We start from the raw sequence: 21,545 nt of genomic DNA, 5'->3' as shown, positions 1-21,545 counted from the left end.
CATCATTAAGCCTATCTCTGAACTGACAATGCTCAGCCAACTTCTTCAATTCCACCACGTATGCTGAAATGGACTCACCTTTCTTTTGATTCTACTAATGAAATCTAAATGGATCTGCAATCAATAATGGTTTCAGTTCTAAATGTTCTTGCATTACTTTTATGATATCACTAAAATTCATTTCAGCTGGTTTGGTTGGAGCAGACAAACTTCTAAGCAAACTATATGTTCTTCCACTAATTGCACTCCACAAAACTGGCACTCATTTCTTATCAGCTATTTCATTGTTTTAAAATACTGCTCAATTTGTTTAGCTTACAACATCCAGTTACATTTTGTTCAATCGAATGCATCTGCCCTTCCGATGTAGCTTGCCATTTCGGCTTTTTAAAATTTATTATTATCTGCTCATATTCACTGTTTATAAACCTGTGAATGTCATTTGTTTTCTGTCTTTTTTTAACTGAAACATCCCGTTGAGTTTCAACAGGTAGGTAATCATCTCAGGTTCAATTTAAAATTTACTTCTCACCACTGTTACGTTTTGCAACTCCAAAACTTATCAAAAGAAAATCACAGGAGACTTCAGTGGGTGCACACATATGACATGGCAGTGTAATGACGTATGCTATTCACGGACTTCTTACATACAGTAGATAGATAGATAGATAGATAGATAGATAGATAGATAGATAGATAGATAGATAGATACTTTATTCATCCCCATGGGGAAATTCAACTTTTTTTTCCAATGTCCCATACACTTGTTGTAGCAAAACTAATTACATACAATACTTAACTCAGTAAAAAATATGATATGCATCTAAATCACTATCTCAAAAAGCATTAATAATAGCTTTTAAAAAGTTCTTAAGTCCTGGCGGTTGAATTGTAAAGCCTAATGGCATTGGGGAGTATTGACCTCTTCATCCTGTCTGAGGAGCATTGCATCGATAGTAACCTGTCGCTGAAACTGCTTCTCTGTCTCTGGATGGTGCTACGTAGAGGATGTATAACCCATAATGAATTATGTAACAAACAAAGAATGCTTAATCAAACAATTTATTTACAATATTACTCAAATATTACTGAAATGTTAAATACACAACAGTTTTACTATCGTATAACATTGATTGCATCAGCTTTGCCAATTATATTTCAATTTTTTGCTGGAAATGTGAATGCAGCATTAAAAGTGAATAATGATTTCCATTTACCTGCTGGTATGGTATTGTATATTATAAGTTCATTAGAATTTAAATGATTTGGGGCTGCATTTTTGATCACCAGATGTTCCAATAATGAATTAGTCATATCAGAACATGTTTTATTGTAAGAGACAAAATCTAACTGGAAAATCTGATAAAATAAATCTATTTCGTTGATTGTAATCTTAAGAGAACACGTAATCCCTGTACATAAATACAGACTTGAATCTTATATTCCCTTTTAAGTGGCTTCTAAATGAAATGCAAAAAAGTTCTAATGTCTCCTCTGTATCTTTGATGAAGAAGCTAATCAAAAGAAAAATATAGGGTTCCAGGAATAACGTGTCTACTAGTATTTTATTTTTATTTTCTTTATTGAGGCGCACATATGATGTAGTGATGTAATGACGTATGTCATTTGCATACTTTTACATATAATTGGTAAAGAACTATGCAAACAACAAGTAATGCTTAATCAAACATTGTATTTACAATATTACTCGAACATTACTGAAATATTACATACACAACATTATTTGCAAAGTAGTTGCTCAGCATTTGACTATCACTTTATTGAAAATGAAACACTCTCACCAGAGAATCAATACCATTACAGATTCATCATTTTCTTTCCTTTTGACTAACTCCATTGAAATTCCAATTTTACATTATTGAAATAAATAGTAGACATCAAGTGGCAATTCTTCGTTTAGCTTTCTGAAACTTTTTCTCCTTACTTAGTGCTTTACTGGTGAGATGATAAATGGGCATTTCTACTTATAAATTGGCAGAGGCAGTGCAGACTTCAGAAACTGATTTATTAGTTTTAGGTTGATGAAACTAGTGTGAACTTGGTATATGTAAGCATAGAATTAGATATCTCCCTTGTCTGGTATGGTGCATGTACAATATCCTTCACCCTAACTCCAAAAACAGGTGAAACTAAAAAGCAATTGACACATCTATGCTTTATGGAATTATTTTCATAGTGCCCCTTTACCCTTTAAACATATTTTGCTCAAGTCGTGCATAAACAACAAATGTGTTTTTTTTCTTATCCAGTTCCTTGGCAGAAGTGCCTAATATTTTGAATATATTCCATGTAGATTGACCAAGAAAATCTAGGTTTTCAACTGAAATAATGTATAATTTTGAAGATGTAATTCGTAATGCTATAAAGCCAAAGATGTTCTCCTAATTCAAAATTGTAACCTTTAGTTTTCTTAAGAATCTGGACCCTCTATTTAGAAATTTATACCCTCCAAGGAACAGGAAATAAGGGGACCAATGTACGCTGACCATGCTGTTGCCTTCTCGTTCTTTTACTTGGCTATTGCAACTTTTCCAACACTCTAGATCACTCCAGCTTGATTCCCATTTTCAAACACTCTGCAAAATGAATTTCCATTTGCCAATGTAATCCACCTCCCAACCTCTTGATTCATATAAATTCACCTCACCACCTCCCCACCTCATTCTAACCAAAAAATACTCTCCAACCAAAAGTACTGACAGATCTCTTCTTCCTGATAACATCACTCCCCTTTCAAAACCATTACCATCGCCACTTCCACAAGTCATACAACAACTTCAATTGTAAAAAAAAAAGCAGAAAGTGCTGGAAATATCAAAGGCCTTCAACCTGAAATGACAGCTTTACTTCTCCTCCCACAGAAGTACCCTGACCTGCTATTTCCAGCATTTCCTGGTTTTGTTTCTGATTTCCAGCATCTACAATTTATTTTATATTTGGAATTCAACCGCTACCCAAGATCTAGCATTTTTAATCTGTACAGGTTGTAAATATTATAATCTACTAGATTCATACCCAAATATATTCCACAACTCTCCAACAACTCCCTGCATGAATATCTCTAATCAGTTTTTGCTGGTTCCGGCAACATCTAAAGTTATTGATCTAAGGTAAGTAACTTAGCCAAAGTCATAAGGGTCATTGTGGATAACTAGACTCATACTCCATTGTTTTCTTTGATCTCTTTGCATGAAGCACATGGCCCTGTCATCTTCCTCCACTCTCCAATTATCCACTCCATAACAATAAATTGTGTTTTTGCCAGCACATCAGCAGTTCTTACTTCTTTTCTAGACCAATATATTATCACCTGCAGAATCAATCCTTTCCCACCCTAACCCTAACCTGACTCCTTACTCTCTTGGTGGCATTATTGGCCATTTGTAGGAAGATTAGGTGTAATTTTTCACAATCACTTTTGTTCCCTGACATAAATATGAATGTGTTATTTCCTTAGATGCAAAAAAAGCCTTCGATAGAGTTGAATGGCCATATTTATTTAATATGTTGCAGAATTTTAATTTTAGTTTAAAATTTATATCATGGATTAAATTAAAATTGTGGCAACCCACTTTCTGCGCAGGCGAACCAGCTCACAAATAGCCAGCGTGCGGGGGGAGACTTTGGTAATGCACCTCTGATGTCATTTCCGCCTGGAGGGGGCGGGCGCTAGGGATAAAATGCCAGCACCGCGAAGTTTGAATAAACTAGTCTCGAAACGACTTACCGACTGCGTGTCATTATTTCAGCGCTGTGTGTAGCACATCGCTAAAATATATTATAAACCTTTGGCTTCGGTTCTTACCAATAATCAGAGATCTCCTTTTTTTCAGTTATCTCGTGGTACGAGGCAAGGCTATCCTTTAAGTCCTTTATTATTTGACATTGTTTTGGAACCTTTAGCCATTGCCATTCGTGAATCACCTAATATTTTTGGTATTACTCGTGGGGAAGGGACTTATAAGTTATCATTATATGCTGATGATTTGTTACTATACATATCTGACCCTGAGAGATCTATCCCTGCTATTTCGTCCTTGCTTACTCAGTTTAGTAGCTTTTCTGGTTACAAACTGAATTTTAATAAGAGTGAATTATTTCCATTAAATATGCAAGTTCCAATTTATAAACACTTAACATTTAAACTTGTTACAGATCATTTTACTTATTTGGGTATTAAAATTACCAAGAAACATAAGGATTTATTTAATTTTTTACCTTTAATTGACCAAATCAAGCAACTTGTTACCAGGTGGTCCCCATTATCTTTGTCATTGGTTGGTCGAATTAATGCTATTAAGATGATAGTATTACCCAAATTTTTATACTTATTCCAAGCATTACCAATTTTTATTCCTAAATCTTTTTTGGTATTATTGACTCCAAAATATCCTCGTATGTGTGGCAGAATAAAAATCCTAGATTAAGTAAAAAATATTTACAGAAGCCTAAGAAGGAGGGTGGTTTGGCTTTGCCAAACCTGAGATTTTACTATTGGGCAGTTAATATTCGATATTTAATATTTTGGACACAAGAATCGATTATAGTATCTTGCCCACAATGGGTAAATTTGGAATGTAAACCTGTACAAGACTTATTGTTTTCTATTTTAGGATCTTCGCTTTCTTTTGCTTTATATAAATTGAATAAACAAATAACCAATCCAATAGTTAAACATACATTACGAATATGGTTTCAATTTCGTAAATTCTTTGGCTTGAATAAGTTTATCTTATCAAGCCCTATTATATCTAACTTTTTTTTTACCCTCTTTTATGGATCACGCCTTTGTATTATGGAAAACAAAAGGTATAACATGTTTTCGTGATCTTTTTTAGACAATAGTTTTATGTCCTTTGAACAGCTATCTAATAAATATAATTTGCCTAAAACTCATTTTTTTAGATACTTGCAAGTTAGAAATTTCTTGAATAACATGTTACAAATTTTTCCAAAATTATGTCCAACGGACATTACAGAAAAAATTTTAGCTCAGAATCCTTGCCAGAAGGGTTTAGTAGCCATCATTTATAATATGATCATGAAAATACAGCCAGAAGTATCAAGAAAAATTAAGAAGGAATGGGAAAAAGAACTTCACTGTCTTATACCCACTGAGCAGTGGGAAAATTTTTTACAATTAGTCAATTCTTCTTCTATTTGTACTAAACATGCCTTAATACAATTTAAGGTTGTACATAGGGCTCATATGTCCAAGGATAAACTTGCTCTATTTTATTCTTATGTTAATCCAACCTGTGACAGATGTCATTCTGAAGTTGCTTCATTGACCCACATGTTTTGGTCTTGCCCCTGCTTGCAAAATTATTGGAAAGATATTTTCGGTATTATTTCAAAAGTTCTGAATATAAATTGCAACCGCATCCTATAACTGCAATTTTTGGTTTACCAATGGTGGATAATAGTTGTTTATCCCCCTCAGCTCGGCAGATGATTGCATTTGTTACGTTAATGGCTAGAAGATCTATCCTATTGAATTGGAAAGAAATTAATCCTCCAACCATATTTCAGTGGTTTTCTCAAACTATTTCTTATTTGAGTTTAGAAAAAATTAGAAGTGTTGTTTTTGACCCTTCAGTTAAATTTGAAGAAACTTGGAAACCATTTATTCAACATTTTCATATGAGCTAAACTGACTTTTCCTAAACCTTACTTTTATTATCCTTAATTATTTGGATGGAGGTACGGAGTTGTTGATGCTGCTGTGTATATTTGACATAATGCAATGGCCCATGTTGGTTAGGTTTTTTTTTGGAGGGTTTTTTTCTTCTTATTTACTCCTTTTTTCATAATCACTATGAGTTTGGGAGGTTATTATATATGGATTATCATCTATTTGTATTTATACTTTAACCTATTAATTATGTATTCTCAAACTCTCTGTATCTATGTTTCTCTTATGTTTGTTTAAAATTAATAAAAAGATATAAAAAGAAAAAAAGACATAAATTTGGTTTGTTTACTTTGGTTTGAAGTGGGTGGTGGAGTGGAGATTCATCTCTACCAAGGGAGTTGTAAGACGCAGCTTCCCTCCGCCAGCTTGCAGGTCACGCTTGGGCAATGTGTAGACCTGCTTAGTACACCCCCCAATCAGAGCCATGTTAAGCCATGCGAGCAGGTCGTGTATGGTCGTATGAGCAGATGGTGCATATTACCATCCCTGGTTATGCAACCATTGACACCAGACAGACATTCTTTGAAGAGTATTGATAATTGTTGGGTTCATCCATCTTGTAAAGATGTTACCCAGAAGAAGGTAATGGCAAACCACTTCTGTAGAAAAAATTGCCAAGAACAATCTTGGTCAAAGACCACATCATACGACATGGTACATGATGATATGACCTTAATGAAAATGAGCTGTAAATCAGCCAAAATCTAATTAAATAATGGAACAACTAAATGGCTTCTCAGCATATCCAATTGCTTGGACAGATACAGTTCATCCTTAAGCTTGCTATTCTACTCAACCTAGAACTGAGTCTGAACTAATATCTTTTCATTAATGAAAATTGATTATTTCTACTTCCCCAAAATCTCTCAGGCTACCAAAAGTAATGACGTTTATAGACTTGATTATTCCAATGTGCTGCTCACTGGTGCTGATGCTTTCCCAGCTCTTTCATGATGTCTAATATCTCATGGATTTTTTAAATTGCTCCCCCCCCCTTCAAAAGCAATAAACAAAAGAATGAAAACTTCAGCCTCAAAATGCCCAGGGAAGCCTTTGTCTACATCACCATAATAAAATTAAACTCTTAGCCATCTCCAAGTTAAATATATACATTTCTTCTGGTCAGGATTTGTAAGGTCACTTTGTGATTATCGGATGTACTGTATGTATATGCTAATTACAAGCTGTCATAATTTCTAAAGCTGCCATTTGTTCTAAAGCTGCTTTTTGTTATAAATCATTTATGTCATAAAACTTTATTGATCTTTGACCTCTTTATTTACAGTCATGTGATGCATGCAGTTTCTCTTAATGACATGGAATGTGGCCATTTCTCTGCATTTACCACCCGACAAGTGAAGATTAAACGAGACCCTGTCTATGGTTTTGGATTTGTAGCAGGCGGTGAGAAGCCTGTGATAGTACGAGCTGTGGCACCAGGTGAGATATGCAGATAACTCTTATGGATTCTCGCTATTTATGTTCCATCGATCTGCATTTATTCTACATCTTAGCTGATTACAAAGATCAGCTTGTTTCAACCAAAGTTGAATTAAACCTGGTTACAAGTCTCATCCTACTCCCTTCACCAATCGTCCCTTTCCTGCTAATTGCACTAGATTATGTCTGATTATCTGAGCAGCAATTGGCTGGGAATTGTTCACTCAAACCATATGTCTGCTGTTGATGGGTGGATGAAGAGTGTGTTTCTGTGATAATTAACTGGGGGTACATCACTACAAAGCTCACAACTGCCTTGTTCATTGTCTAGAGTGGGTAACTTAGATTAGGAATTGTATTGTATTGTGCAGCACTGTTTTTTTCAGTGTTACTCAAACCTACTCCTACTCAAATGGGTATTGGAGTTCCTAATGAAGAGACTTCATAGCCAGGATACACAACCACTCCTCCTCACCATCATCCTGAACACAAGTGTCCCCAGAGCTGTGTACTGATCCCATTGTTTTACACTCTGCTCACACATGATTGCATGGCCCAACACCCAAGTAATCGCATCGTCAAGTTTGGATGACATGACAATGGTGGGTCTCATCGCCAACAATGATGAGACAGCATACAGAGTAGTGGAAGAGCTCAAGGTCTGGAACCAGGCATATAACTTCTTGCTTAATGTCAATAAAGCAAAGGAGATGGCTATCAACTTGAAAAGAAATCGCACCTGTCACACCACCCTTTACATCAGCGGTACAGCGGAGAAAACTGCAAGCAGTTTCAAACTCCTGGGAGTGTACATCACACACAAAATCACATGATCTCAAAACACATCGTACACAGTCAAGAAATCTCACCAATGCCTCTACTCTCTAAAGAGGAGAAAGCGATCTGGACTTTGCAAATCCATACTCTTGTAATTCTACACATATGCAGCAGAGAGCATCCTAACATGCTGCATCACTGCTTGGTACAGAATCTCACTTCAGTGGTCAGAAAGGCTCTAGAGCAGGTAGTCAAAAGTGCCCAGTGCACCACTAGCAGCAGCCTACCCATCAAGGACATATATACAGAAAGGTGCTGGAAAAGGGTCAATAACATCATGAAGATCCCACATACTCTGCTCATAGACTGTTTGTCTCACTCCCAGCAGAGAGGAGGTTACGTAGCACCCATGCCAGGACCATCAGACTCAAAAACAGTTCCTTTCCCCAAGCAGTAAGACTGATCAACTCCTCCACCCACTAATTCCACCACTACTTTATTATTTCCCATCATCACCTTATGAACATCCTAGTGTCACTTTATGGACATACAATCAACCCATGTATATAAGCTATTTTATGTATTTATATTTATTGTACGTTTTTTTTTAGTATACTTATTGTGTTCTTCTTCTTTTGTGGGATTTTCTGTGCTGCATCAGATCTGGAGTAACAATTATTTTGTTCTCCTTACACTTAAAAAATGACATTAAACAATCTTGAATCTTGAAGCCAAAACTAAGCACAGAGAAAACTAATACAAAAGGATGAAACGCTGAGGCTTCATAAGGCATTGGTCAGATGGCACTTGGAGCTTTGAGAGCCATTTTGGGCCACTTGTCTAAGAAAAGATGTGCCAGCTTTGGAAAGGGTGCAGGAGAGATTCACGAGAATGATCCCAGGAATGAAAGGGTTAACATATGTCGAGCATTTGATGGTTCTGGACCTGTACTCACTGTGGTTAGATAAATGAAGGAGATATCATTGAAACCTCTTGAATATTGGAAGGCCTAGGTAGAAGGCCTGGATGTGGAGAGGACGCTTCCTATATTAGTGAGTCTAGGACTAGAGGGCACAGCCTCAAAATAGAGGTACGTACATTTAGAACAGAGATGAGGAAAAATTTCTTTAGCCGAAGGGTGGTGAATCTGCGGATTCATTGCCACAGACAGCTGTGCAGGTCAAGTCATTGGGTATATGATGCACCATCAATAACTCTCTCTGAGACGTAAAGGCGAGATATCAGCTTTTATTGACTGGAAGAAGGAACAAGCAGTGGTTGACCACCATACTACATCCTGGAGACAGAGAGGCCGGGCTCAGACCTCAATCGCCTTTATACCGGGGTCTGTGGGAGGAGCCACAGGAGCAGTCAGCAGGGGGCATGTCCAGACAGGTATATGTAGTTCACCACAGTATACTTAAGGTGGAGGTTGATAGGTATTTGATTATTCAGGGTGTCAAAGGCTACAGGGAGAATGTAGAGAAAATGGGATTGAGAGTGATAATAAATCAGCCCTGATAGAATGGCAGAGGAGACTTGATGGGCTCCGATGTATGGTCTCTAAATTGATCAAAAAATAAAAATTTTGAAATAATGCCAATTGTGAAACAGGTCACAATCCACATTAGCTGACCTGATATTTCACTTGTGTCAAAGGTGCACTAATAACATCAACCATCTTGCAACAGAATGGACATCAGCATAAGTTGGAGCTCAGAAGTTCATACGATTGTCATGCAACTGTCTAAGGAAAGTAAGGAGAATGCTGTAGTTCTACACTCAGGATGTGCTCAAGTTTGGATATTTTACAAGGCAGCTCAAAAACACACTCAAGACTGCTTACTTGCATTCTAAAGTGCTCAAACTAACAAGAAAAGTGTTTTTATTGCAAATGATGACTAATGGGCTTATCAATCATGACAGAAGGTAGTAAACTGAAAACTAAAATAGCAACTTATCTATACAACAGGCTTTAGTGCACTGGGAGGCACAGAAATGTGCAATTATGAAGAGTCTCTCTCTTACAGTCTTCTATGTCCTCCAAGACTATCTGTGTGCTTCTTGTGTTTGGCTGCCGTTGGATTGTATCTTTAATTGCTGACCATCTTTTCTGAGTGATGTGCTATAAATGGCAGGTCCTACATCACAATCACACTGATCTCAGTCAAGTTCTTTCGAGATCATGAATCAACACATCTTTTGAGTTGTAAACCATGTCAATGCTGATGCAATTTCTTTTTAAATAATTTTACTATAATTTTGAGGGACCCATTTTGGCACCAGCAAATGTAATGATGCCCTAATGCACCAAAAAAAGATTAAATCCAATTTCTAGACACAAGCTACCCTTCCTATTGTCACAAGTGGGAATCTTGCTGTTTTTAAATACTTCCCATAGAATTTCCATTAAAGAGTCCAGGTGAACAAGGTTTGAAATATGTTGAGGAATGTAGTTGAATTATTATCCTATTTTGAAAGTAAGTTATGTCTTTTTTTATAATTGTTTTATACCTGCTGGAATTTAAAGATTATTTCTAGGGTCCACAATGAATGAAAAATTCAGTAATGGTGGTAGAAAACTTGCAACTATATTATATTTCATAAACCAGGTTTGTCCTTGCAGTATTTCTTTCACTAGTCAATGAAAATCAAAAAGCTACAGATGCTTAAAATCTGAAATAAAAACAGAAAATGCTAAAAAAAAAACACTTGGCAGGTCAGTCAGTATCTGTCAAAAGAGAAAATTCGGCAACTGTGGAAAAATTAAAACAAATACAAACCATGGAAAGAAATAACTCTTCTGGCAGTTATTCTGGATCCCGGGTGATTTGAGATTGTATTTCACTGGTGACATACCATTGCATTGGTACGTTATCCAGTATTAATGTGTCTTGTGAAACGTGAGCTTTAGCAATAAATGCTGCCATGCAGCTTATCATGAGGACAGTCATAACAATATCCACACCTGACCTCACATGGTATATCCAATAATCCCAGACAAATGATTTATTTCCATTTAGACCAGTTATCATATCCTTATATCTCGGTAGACCAGAATAACCTAATTGAAATCTAGCTGAGCCTAAAATCTTCATGGTTGAATTAAATACTTGATAAATTTTCTAAGTATGCTAAGAAAGCTCTGGTGAATGTTCCCAAACAACTTTGAAAAAGTACAGATAGAATATTATTAAAAATTATTTCAAAGTTCACTTTAATACTTCCACAAGCTTTATTAAGACTAATGAAACCCCTTAACATTAGTAATTTATTTATTTAGTGATACAGCGCAGAGTAAGCTCATCCTTGCCTCAAGCCATGCCGATTTAACCCTGATTTAACCCAAAACTAATCACAGGACATTTACAATGATCAATTAACATACCCAGTATGTCTTTGGACAGTGGGAGGAAACTCGAGCACACAGGGAAAACCCATGCATTCCATGAGAAGGACATACAGCGACTCTTTACAGACATCTCCAGAATCGAACTCCAACAGCCCGAGCTGTTAGTGTCATGCTAACTGCTACGTTTCCTTGGAAGTTGGAGACTCCACATGAAATCCACAGTATTTCCAAGTAGTCTAACTACAGATCCAAGGTTTGATGTCCTGAAATGCTATACCATCAAAAAATAGCAATTTATCCATACAACAGGCTTTAGTGCACTGGAATTAACCTAATGTTCCTTTACTGAGTAGAATCTTGCTCAGCTGTGCTGTGATGACCTTGTGGTAAATCAACCCAATTTGCGTCTCCATGAATGAGGAAAGGCTGCTTTGACAATGATATAAGGTAATTAACTGTGATTGTGGTATTGTAGTGCAGCCTAAATTGGCCATTTAAGGCAAAGCTGACAATGATACAAAGCAAAAATCTTGGGCAGATGATTTTCATGCATGAGTAGATACATTTTGATTAATTTCATTTGCAAGTCTATTGTACTCAGATCGTTCCCTTTTCTGAACTGCCACCTTGTCCAGTTACATGCAGTGAATATAATGGATCCTGATGCAAATCGAGCCAACAAGTTCATTTTGTACTCAATCCTGCTTCTCTATAGCCACTAGCTCCCTTGCTTTTCTAGTGATAATAAGTGAATCAATGCTCTCCCTGGAGCCAGGCCTACTAGTCAGATTTCTTTAATCATTAAATCTATCTTGTGCAACAAAAAATAGCAATGATTATTTATTAACAGTGGGAAAGTTTCAAAGCTAGAAGCAAATTACAAATAGAAGTTATGAGAGGCCTTTCAGAAATCAGATCTTGATCTTCACAGGTGAAGAGCAATACTAGTAGCTGATGTTTATCTCAACCCATCCTTCACATTATATTCTTTCTCCCTTGCTCCACTTCTTACAGACTGTTAACATTACCTTTAATTTTAGATGTGCCATGTTCAATTGTACTTGCACAATTACATTGGTCTTTCAGACACATCCAACAAGATGGTGTGTATGTTTGGCCAAAGGAATGCAAAGGCCAACGGCACTATTACTTTACAATACCAGTAAGCTCAAGAGCTCAATACAATATTAAAGTAGTAATCCATTGAGGTACATCAAAGACGGTGTTGTAGTTAATACAATAACTTCTCAATTACTTTCTTTCCTTGGAGCTCCATGTGAATGTCTGTCACATAATATGAAATGGTGTACATTTTACAAATAACTCTTTGACAGAAACTTGATTCTACTGCAACAAGCCTCAAAGGGTCTCGGCCCTAAACATCGACAGTGCTTCTCCCTATAGATGCTGCCTGGCCTGCTGTGTTCCACCAGCATTTTGTGTGTGTTGCTTGAATTTCCAGCATCTGCAGATTTCCTGGTGTAAGCCTCCTATCACATCACTAAACTAACAGAAAAATTAAAAGATATTTTCCCCTGATATTCTGTTGATATGTCCATTGCCTAAGGAGGTAATGAATTATTCAAACATAAATGGTCATGAATTCAGTCCCTTGCCAACAGTCAGTTTGTTGATCTCACATGTGGTAATGCCTGAGTCGCAATGATTAATTTCAGTGCCCCTATGTAAGATAGGCAAAGCTGAGGGAGTGATCCTGTGTTGATTTCAGTAGTAGTCCTGCTGGAAACTCAATATGTACTGGACAAAGACACATTCAGGTGAAAAAGCATCACCTAATGCGGTCAAGTAGTCTATTTAAGCTGTTTAAGCCCATGTGGAGGATGACTTGAGTGTCTTCATCTCATCGAGAACCAGTGCCTTTGAAAAATGCAAAAAGTATCGTCAGAATAGTTGAGAGGAAATGAATAAACTTCAAGGAAAGAGCTGGTAAAATGGAGAACCAAAAATTAAAATCAAATAACTATTAGAATGCTGCATCAGGAAGGCAAAGTATTATAAATATTTTAATGCATTAATTATAAGCATTGTTACTATAAGCAAACAATGTGTTTCAGGAATGTAAGGGAATCATTGATTTGGGCAATATTTCTAAACTGATTGGACCTTATGTACTCAGCAAGTAGTTATTCCCAGACACAAGTGGCACTCATTTTCTTGTTATTATCATTACGATTTGATGCATTGAATGATGTGACATTGAGGAGCGCCTCCTCTCCCCCTGAGGAACAGTCACCCTCCCTGGCCCGGTACCGCCAAGGTGAGGAGGATCCTAGCCAGGGTAAACGCAAGCAAAGCTCAGAGCCGGATAACATACTTCATCAGGTTCTGTGGGACTGTGTGGATCAGCTAACAGAGGTCTTAACGAACATCTTTAACGTCTCTTTGAAACTGTCCGCTGTCCCTGCAGGCAGTCGCCATCTTTCTGGTGCTCGAGTGAGCAATGGTAACTGGACTAACAATTATCACCCAATGTCACTGACTTCAACAATCGTAAAGTGCTCTGAGCGGCTGGGAATGGATCATGTAAAATTCCACTTTCCAGCTACTTGGGATCCCTTTCCAGTTCACCTACCACTCAAATCAGTGCAATCTTGATGCCATAGTCTCAACCCTCCACTCCATCCCGTCCCACCTAGAAAACGATGACTCAAATACCAGGATGGTGTTCATCGAATTCAGCTCAGCATAAAACATGATCATTGCTCAGAAGCTTGTGGGTAAACTGTCCTTAATGTGACTCAACACCCCTCTCTTGGACTTCTTAAGGGAACAACCCAATGAGTACGAGGTGTTGGCAACATCTCAAGCTCCATCATGCTGAGAACTGGTGCCCCTCCAGGACTGTGTGCTCACTGCTATTCACGCTGCTGACTCTTATCTGCACTGCTAAATCCAGCTCAAATCATATCATCAAGTTTGCTGATGATACAACAGTGGGTGGCTTCATCAGCAGAAACGATAAGTCGGGATATAGTGAGGAAGTTGAGAGGCTTGTCAAATGCTTTGTGAACAGCAGAGTCTCAACGTGGACAAGACAAAAGGGATGATTGTGGACTCCAAGAAGGCACAGATCGGCCACTCTCCATTGTATATCAATGTAGAGCAAAGAATACAAAGTTCCTTGGTGTGCACATAACGATCTAAACTGGACCCACAACACCTCCTCACTAGTCAAGAAGGCACAGCAGTGGCTACACTTTCTGAGGAGATTGAGGTGTGCATGGCTCCCCACCACTGAGAGTGTCCTGTCTAGTTGCATCATTGTGTGTTATGGAAGTGGGAAAACTTTGGACCACAAGACCCACAGTGGAATGTGAAAGCTGCTGAGGGGATCACCAGCATTTCCCTTCCTCCTATTTGTGACACTTACCGGGAGTGTTGCAGAAAAAGGGCCCAAAACATTGCTGGAGGATCCCCACCACATCTCACAATCTCTTTGACCCACTACTGTCAGGAGGAGGTACAGAAGCATCAGGATTAGGACTGCCAGACTGGGTAACGGCTTCTTCCCTCAGGCTGTGAGACTAATGAATACCCTGCCACCCACTGCTGTCTCATCACGAGAACAACGTGCTGTTTACTGTATACTCTACTGTTTATTTACCTGTGCTGCATGCGTTTTGAATTATATTTATGATAACATTTTGTAACACTATACATGTTATATGTTTTCTGGGTGCACCGTGGGCTGGAGGAAGGGTGGTTGTATATGTACAATCAGATGACAATAAACTTGAACTTGAACTTTGTAAGATAAACAAAAACTCAATATACAAGTTTAAAGGTCAAAAATACAAAGTAAAATTTATTATCAGAGTACATATATGTCACCACATACAGCCCTGAGGTCCTTTTTCCGGCAGGCATACTTGGGAAATCTATAGAACAGTAACTGTAAACAGGATCAATGAACAATGAACTGTGTAAATATACATATAAATAAAAATAAATAACAAGAACATGAAATAACAAGATAAAGAGATCTTAAAGTGAGAAAATTAGAGAGTCCTTAAAGTCCTAAAGAAATTTGCCAAGGTTTTTGATGACATGCTGAATCTCCACAGACCCCTGAGAAAGCAGAGGCATTGCCTTGCTTTCTTTGCATTTATATTTATATGATGGGTCCAGGACAGGTCCTCGGAGATAGATATATAGTCTGTCCATTCTCTTCTCTACTCGCTCATTAAACAAGCCTTTTTTGCCTACAAAATTGCTACTCACTGGACGTTTGGTTGCTTTTCACACCATTCTCTGCAAACTTTAGAGATTGTGCATGAAAATCCCAGATCAGCAGTTTCTGACATACTCAAACCACCCCATCTGGCACCAACAATCATTCCATGGTTAAAATCATTTAGATCTCATTTCTTCCTTATTCTGATGTTTGGTCTGAGCAACAACCGAACCTCTTGACCACATATGCTTGCCTTTATGCATAAAGTTGCTACAAAATGATTGGCTGATTACATACTTGCATTAACAAGCAGGTGTACATTTATATGTATCTTTACTTTGGGGCAAAAATGCTATGCTGATTTATTGGTCATCACTTAGGTAGAGTGTTAGTTTGCCCCCAAACTAAGTTTAGTTTTGCGGATCAGCACCATTACAGATATTATGAAATCTTCATATTTGAAATAAAAATCATCAGGTTTCAATAATACTTGCTGATTTACAAAGTTAATTTCTACTTAAGATACTGTTTAAAATCTAACCAGTATTTCTTGGCAAAGACAGTTTGCTAGGCATTTACTTTAGCAATATTGTTTGATCGGTAATGACCCATCGATTTAACCATGAAGCAGAAAAATATAGTGTAGGTCTCCGTTTTCAAGAACTGTAAATTTTATCAGTTTTTTTTAACCTCCACTCAGTTACCAACACAAAGCAATTGTAGATTAACAAAATAAACACCTGGACCAGCACTACCCAAATAAACTACAGTCAACTGCCTTCAAAAAAGAAAAGGGGAAATATCAACAATATATAAAAGGCAGAGACAAGCATAATACTCCGAAGTATTATTTTACCAATTCTATTACTGACAATTAATTAATACATTGTGATTTGGTGGTACCAATTAATTTGATATAATTTATATTCTTATGCCTAAATATATTTAAAACATTTTTTGAATTCCATTTAACCATGATAGTCTGAGTGCAAATGGAATTGTTGCCAAGAAATATTCATTGCCATTATTTGGTATCCCGGAGCTTCACACCCCTTCCAATGTGCTCTTAGGTTTAAAATCTCTCCCTCTCCCAGCATAGAGTGCCCTCCTGCTTCAAATTATCCACCATTGTCCCTGTACCAAAAAAGACCAAGTTAACATGCCTGAACGACTGGCGTCCTGTCGCACTCACCTCAATAATAAGCAAATGCTTTGAGAGGCTGGTCAAGGATTACATCTGCAGCTTGCTACCACCCAAACTGAACCCCCTACAATTCGCCTACTGACACAACCAATCGACAGATGACGCAATAGCCACAGCTCTTTACACCATCCTTACACATCTGGAGAAGGAGGATGCTTATGTGAGAATGCTGTTCTTGGACTACAGTTCAGCATTCAACACGATAGTTCCATCCAGGCTTGACAAGAATCTCAGAGACCTCGGCCCTGACCCTGCCTAATGCAGCTGGATCCTGGAATTCCTGTCACATCGCCAGCAGATTGTAAGAGTGGGCTCCCTCACCTCCAAACCACTGACTCTCAATACAGGAGCCCCTCAGGGCTACATACTGAGTCCCCTCCTTTACTCCCTGTATACCCATGTCTGTATCGCCACCCACAGCTCCAATCTGCTAATTAAATTCGCCAATGGCAGTACATTGATTGGCCTTAATTCAAACAATTAGCATAGGTGGCCTACAGGGAAGAAGTCATCTCTCTGACGCAGTGGTGTCAAGAAAACAACCTCTCCCTTAATGTCGCAAAAACAAATGTGCTAGTTGTGGATTACAGGAGGAGTGGAGACGGGCTAACCCCTATTGACATCAATGGATCTGGGGTTGAGAGGGTAAACAGCTTTAAGTTCCTCAGCATCCACATCACCGAGGACCTCATGTGGTCTATACACACCAGCTGTGTGGTGAAAAAGGTTGAAAGAGTGCAGAGAAGGTTTACAAGGATGTTGCCGGGACTTGAGAAACTGAGTTACAGAGAAAGGTTGAATAGGTTAGGACTTTATTCCCTGGAGCGTAGAAGAATGAGGGGTGATTTGATAGAGGTGTATAAAATTATGATGGGTATAGATAGAGTGAATGCAAGCAGGCTTTTTCCACTGAGACCAGGGAGTAAAAAACCAGAGGACATGGGTTAAGAGTGAAAAGGGAAACGTTTAAAGGGAACATTAGTGGGAGCTTCTTCACACAGAGAGTGGTGGGAGTGTGGAATGAGCTGCCAGTTGAAGTGGTGAATGCAGGCTCACTTTTAATATTTAAGAAAAACTTGGACAGCTACATGGATGAGAGGGGTATAGAGGGATATGGCCTAGGTGCAGGTCAGTGGGACTAGGCAGAAAAATGGTTCAGCATAGCCAAGAAGGGCCAAAAGGCCTGCTTCTATGCTGTAATATTCTATGGTTCTATAACAGTGCCTCTTTCACCTCAGACAGTTGAGGAAATTTGGTGTGGGCCCCCAAATCCTAAGAACCTTCTGCAGGGGCACAATTGAGAGCATCCTGACTGGCTGCATCACTGCCTGGTATGGGAACTGTACCTCCCTTAATTGCAGGACTCTTCAGAGAGTGGTGCGGACAGCTCAGCGCATCTGTAGTTGTGAACTTCCCATGATTCAGGACGTTTACAAGGGTGTGTAAAAATGGCCCGTAGGATCACTGGGGACCCAAGTCATCCCAACCACCATCTATTCTAGCTGCTACCATCCAGGGAGCAGTACCACAGCATAAAAGCCAGGACCAACAGGCTCCAGGACAGCTTCTTCCACCAGGCCATCAGACTGATGAACTCACGTTGATTTGAGTGTACTCTATATTACATTGACTGTTCTATTTATTGTGAATTACTATAAATTATGATGATTGCACATTGTACATTTAGTTGGAGATGTAACATAAAGATTTTTACTCCTTATGTATGTGAAGGATGGAAGAAATAAAGTCAATTCAATTGCAAAAGGCAAAAAGGCAGATACAATCATTGAGCATTTTCAACATGGACCATTTCTCAGTGTAAGTCCTTCAGACTTGTGATTTTGTAACCTACATTCCATATTACCATCTGAAACTGCACCCCTCCCATAGAGTACTGAATTTTAGAACAAACCATTAGAAATCCGTTGGGCCAAACCATTTGCTATTCTCCCTTACTGAATGCATTTACACCATATATAATTTTCAAAGTTTCCAGTGAGGTAATGTTTCAATCAATTCAAATCACCCATGTTATTACCTCTGAATTCATTCTCTATTCTACAGACCTGAGCACAAGGTCTACTCTTACAGTAGGAGGTACAGCCATGTCATATATGTTGTCTTGCAGAAGGGATTTTAAACTCATATACAATTGAACTCACCGATAGATGCACAAGATCAATGCCACAACTTGGATATCTGCAGAATTCCTCAATATTTATCCTTCAGCTAATATTATTTAAATGGATAGTCTAGGCTTATTCACATTGCTATTTGACAGCCTTTGATGTACAGACATTAGCTTCTACAATTCCCATTACACAGGGAATATAAATCTTGAAAGGGCCTAAATAAGTGCAAATGGCTTCTTCTCTTTATCTTGACAGTTTGCAATGCTCTTTATACAAGACTTCATGTTTATGAAGTCTTAATTATTCTGGTGTTCAAATATTTTAAAAAACTGACATATCCAAATATGCCCAAATGAATGATAACAGAAAAATAATGAAAGGGACTCCTCTTTAATAAGAATGTAAGTACATCTTGTGTCCCCATCCCACTTCAAATCCATGAATCTTCAACAGCATAAAAATAGTCTGAATTAATACCTGCTTCTGAAGGCCTTGACACAACCCATCTACACTTCAATCCCTTCAGTTCCCACATCCTCTTCCTCAGTTAACCATCTCTGAAAATCATCTTCCTTAACCCAGTGTGAATTTCTAATTGCACCTTGGTACAATACTTTGGATGTTCTCATTTTTGACGTTGTTGCTCATGATGTGCATTAGACATGTGCACAGCCTTATAAGTAAGCATACATCAGTTACTGTTTATTAATTCAGCAAAGAGGTGGACATAAATATTAGACAACTTTCTTGTTTTATACCTATGGCAAGATTTAGTCATAGTGTATGAAAGAAGAAAATATACCCACAGTAATTAGAATTCACTCTTCTGAGGTCGAGAGAGTGGAACTGCCTGAGTGTAGTGGGTTTTCCACTTTTAAAACTCTCCTACACAGGTGTCCTGTCATCATTGGACCTGTCAGACAACCACCATATCTATCTATTTATGAAAAATATCTCGCCATTTAAAGAGTATCCATTAACACCATGACTACAGGCTGATCTCCAATTGCATTCTACCTATTTCATGGTTGATAGATGAATGGCAGTGGGGTGGATCCAGGCATGATGCAATGTAGCCAGCCCTTTCAAACACCCACCTAGTGCCATTCTCAAATAGGCAACAAGTATGTCAGTATGTTTTGGCCTAGAAACTGTTCAAAATAAATATATAAGGGTCCAAAATTGTGTTGGTAATATGACTGCGATTTTGGATACAATAGGGTTGGTTACTCAAGAGGTAGAGTCTCACCATACTTACTGTCTAACCAGCGGCTTTGAAGAGATCATTTGCCGCCATTCTGCAAAGAAAGTTCAAACATATTTTTTTTGATGGGGGAGTAACAAAAGGAAAAAAGCCCAGGAATATCAGAATTAATCCCCTATGATCTACAAGCAAAGAGCAGCCACTCATAACTCAGGGTAACTCTTTCGGAGATCAGCTCCATTTCCCCCAGGGCTGATCTAATGAGCTCAGCAGCCAACTTGTAGTTTCCCTTCCCATCAAAATTTAAAAGTGAACATTATCAAAGTACATATATGTCACCATATACTACCCTGACATTCATTTTCTTATAGTCATAGAGAAGTACAGCACAGAAACTGGCCCTTCAGCCCATCTAGTCCATGCCAAAACCATTTAAACAACCTACTCCCATCAACCATAGCCCTCCATGTCCCTACTACCCATGTACCTATCCAAACTTCTCTTAAAGGTTTGAAATCAAGCTCGCATGGACCACTTGTGCTGGCAGCTCATTCCACACCCTCATGACCCTCTGAGTGAAGAAGTTTCCACTTACGTTCTCCTTAAACTTTTCACCTTTCACCCTTAAGCCATTACCTCTGGTCATAGTCCCACCCAACCTCAGCGGAAAAAGCCTGCTTGCATTTACCCTCATAAGTTTGTATACCTCTTTTAAAATCTCCTCTCAATCTTCTACATTCTGAATATAGTCCTAACTATTCAATCTTCCTCATAACTCAGGTCCTCCACACCTGGCAACATCCTTGTAAATTTTTTTGCAGGCATTCTCAGTAAGTACAAAGAAACACAATGGAATCAATGAAAAAAACTGCGCACAAAGACAGACAAACAACTAATGTTCAAAGGACATCAAATTGTGCAAATATAAAAAATATAAAACAGAAATAGTTTGATAGATTGATTGATAGATAAATAGAAAGAATGGGTTGTAGAGCCTTTAACAGTGAGTCCATAGGTTGTGGAATCAGTTCAGTGCTGAGGTGAGTGAAGTTGTCCGCTCTGGTTTAGGAGCCTGATGGTTGAGGTGTAATGACTGTTCCTGATAGTGTGAAGTGCGTCATAAGATTCCTGCACTTCCTTCCTAATGGCAACAACGATAAGTGACCATGGCCTGGATGGGGGGGGGGGGGGGTATTTTGATGGTGACTGCTGCTTTCCAATGACAGCACTCCTTGTAGATGTGCTCAGTGGTGAGGAGGACGTTACCCATGATGGACTGAGCAATATCCACTATTTTTTGGAGGCTTTTCTGTTCAAGGGCATTGATGTTTCCATACCAGGCCATGATACAACCAGTCAATATATACTCCACTGCACATCTATAGAGATTTGTCAAAGTTTTAGATGACATGCCGAATCTTCTAAGAAAGGAGAGGTGCTGCCGTGCCTTCTCCATAATGGCACTTGCCTTTTGGATCTAGGACAGATTCTCTGATATGATAATACCAAGGAATTTAAAGTTACT

At 38.2% G+C, this 21,545-nt stretch overlaps 1 protein-coding gene across 8 annotated transcripts in view; it reads left to right on the top strand.

Annotated features, from left to right (window-relative positions):
• frmpd3 (FERM and PDZ domain containing 3) overlaps window positions 1-21,545 on the top strand; it is a 465,297-nt gene that overhangs the window by 304,216 nt on the left and 139,536 nt on the right. For 6 of the 8 annotated variants that reach the window (XM_073058178.1, XM_073058175.1, XM_073058177.1 and 3 more), the window contains exon 3: window positions 7,002-7,156. In XM_073058178.1, coding sequence (XP_072914279.1) covers window positions 7,002-7,156 — 155 coding nt within the window. Of the gene's footprint in view, window positions 1-7,001; window positions 7,157-21,545 lie in introns of those variants that run through there. The other 2 variants (XM_073058182.1, XM_073058181.1) reach the window with 1 other exon arrangement.

This window comes from Hemitrygon akajei, chromosome 10 (assembly GCF_048418815.1).
Source record: "Hemitrygon akajei chromosome 10, sHemAka1.3, whole genome shotgun sequence".
NCBI lineage: Eukaryota > Metazoa > Chordata > Chondrichthyes > Myliobatiformes > Dasyatidae > Hemitrygon > Hemitrygon akajei.
The sequence above is the reverse complement of the archived record's forward strand: the minus strand, read 5'-3'. Positions and strand labels throughout refer to the sequence as shown.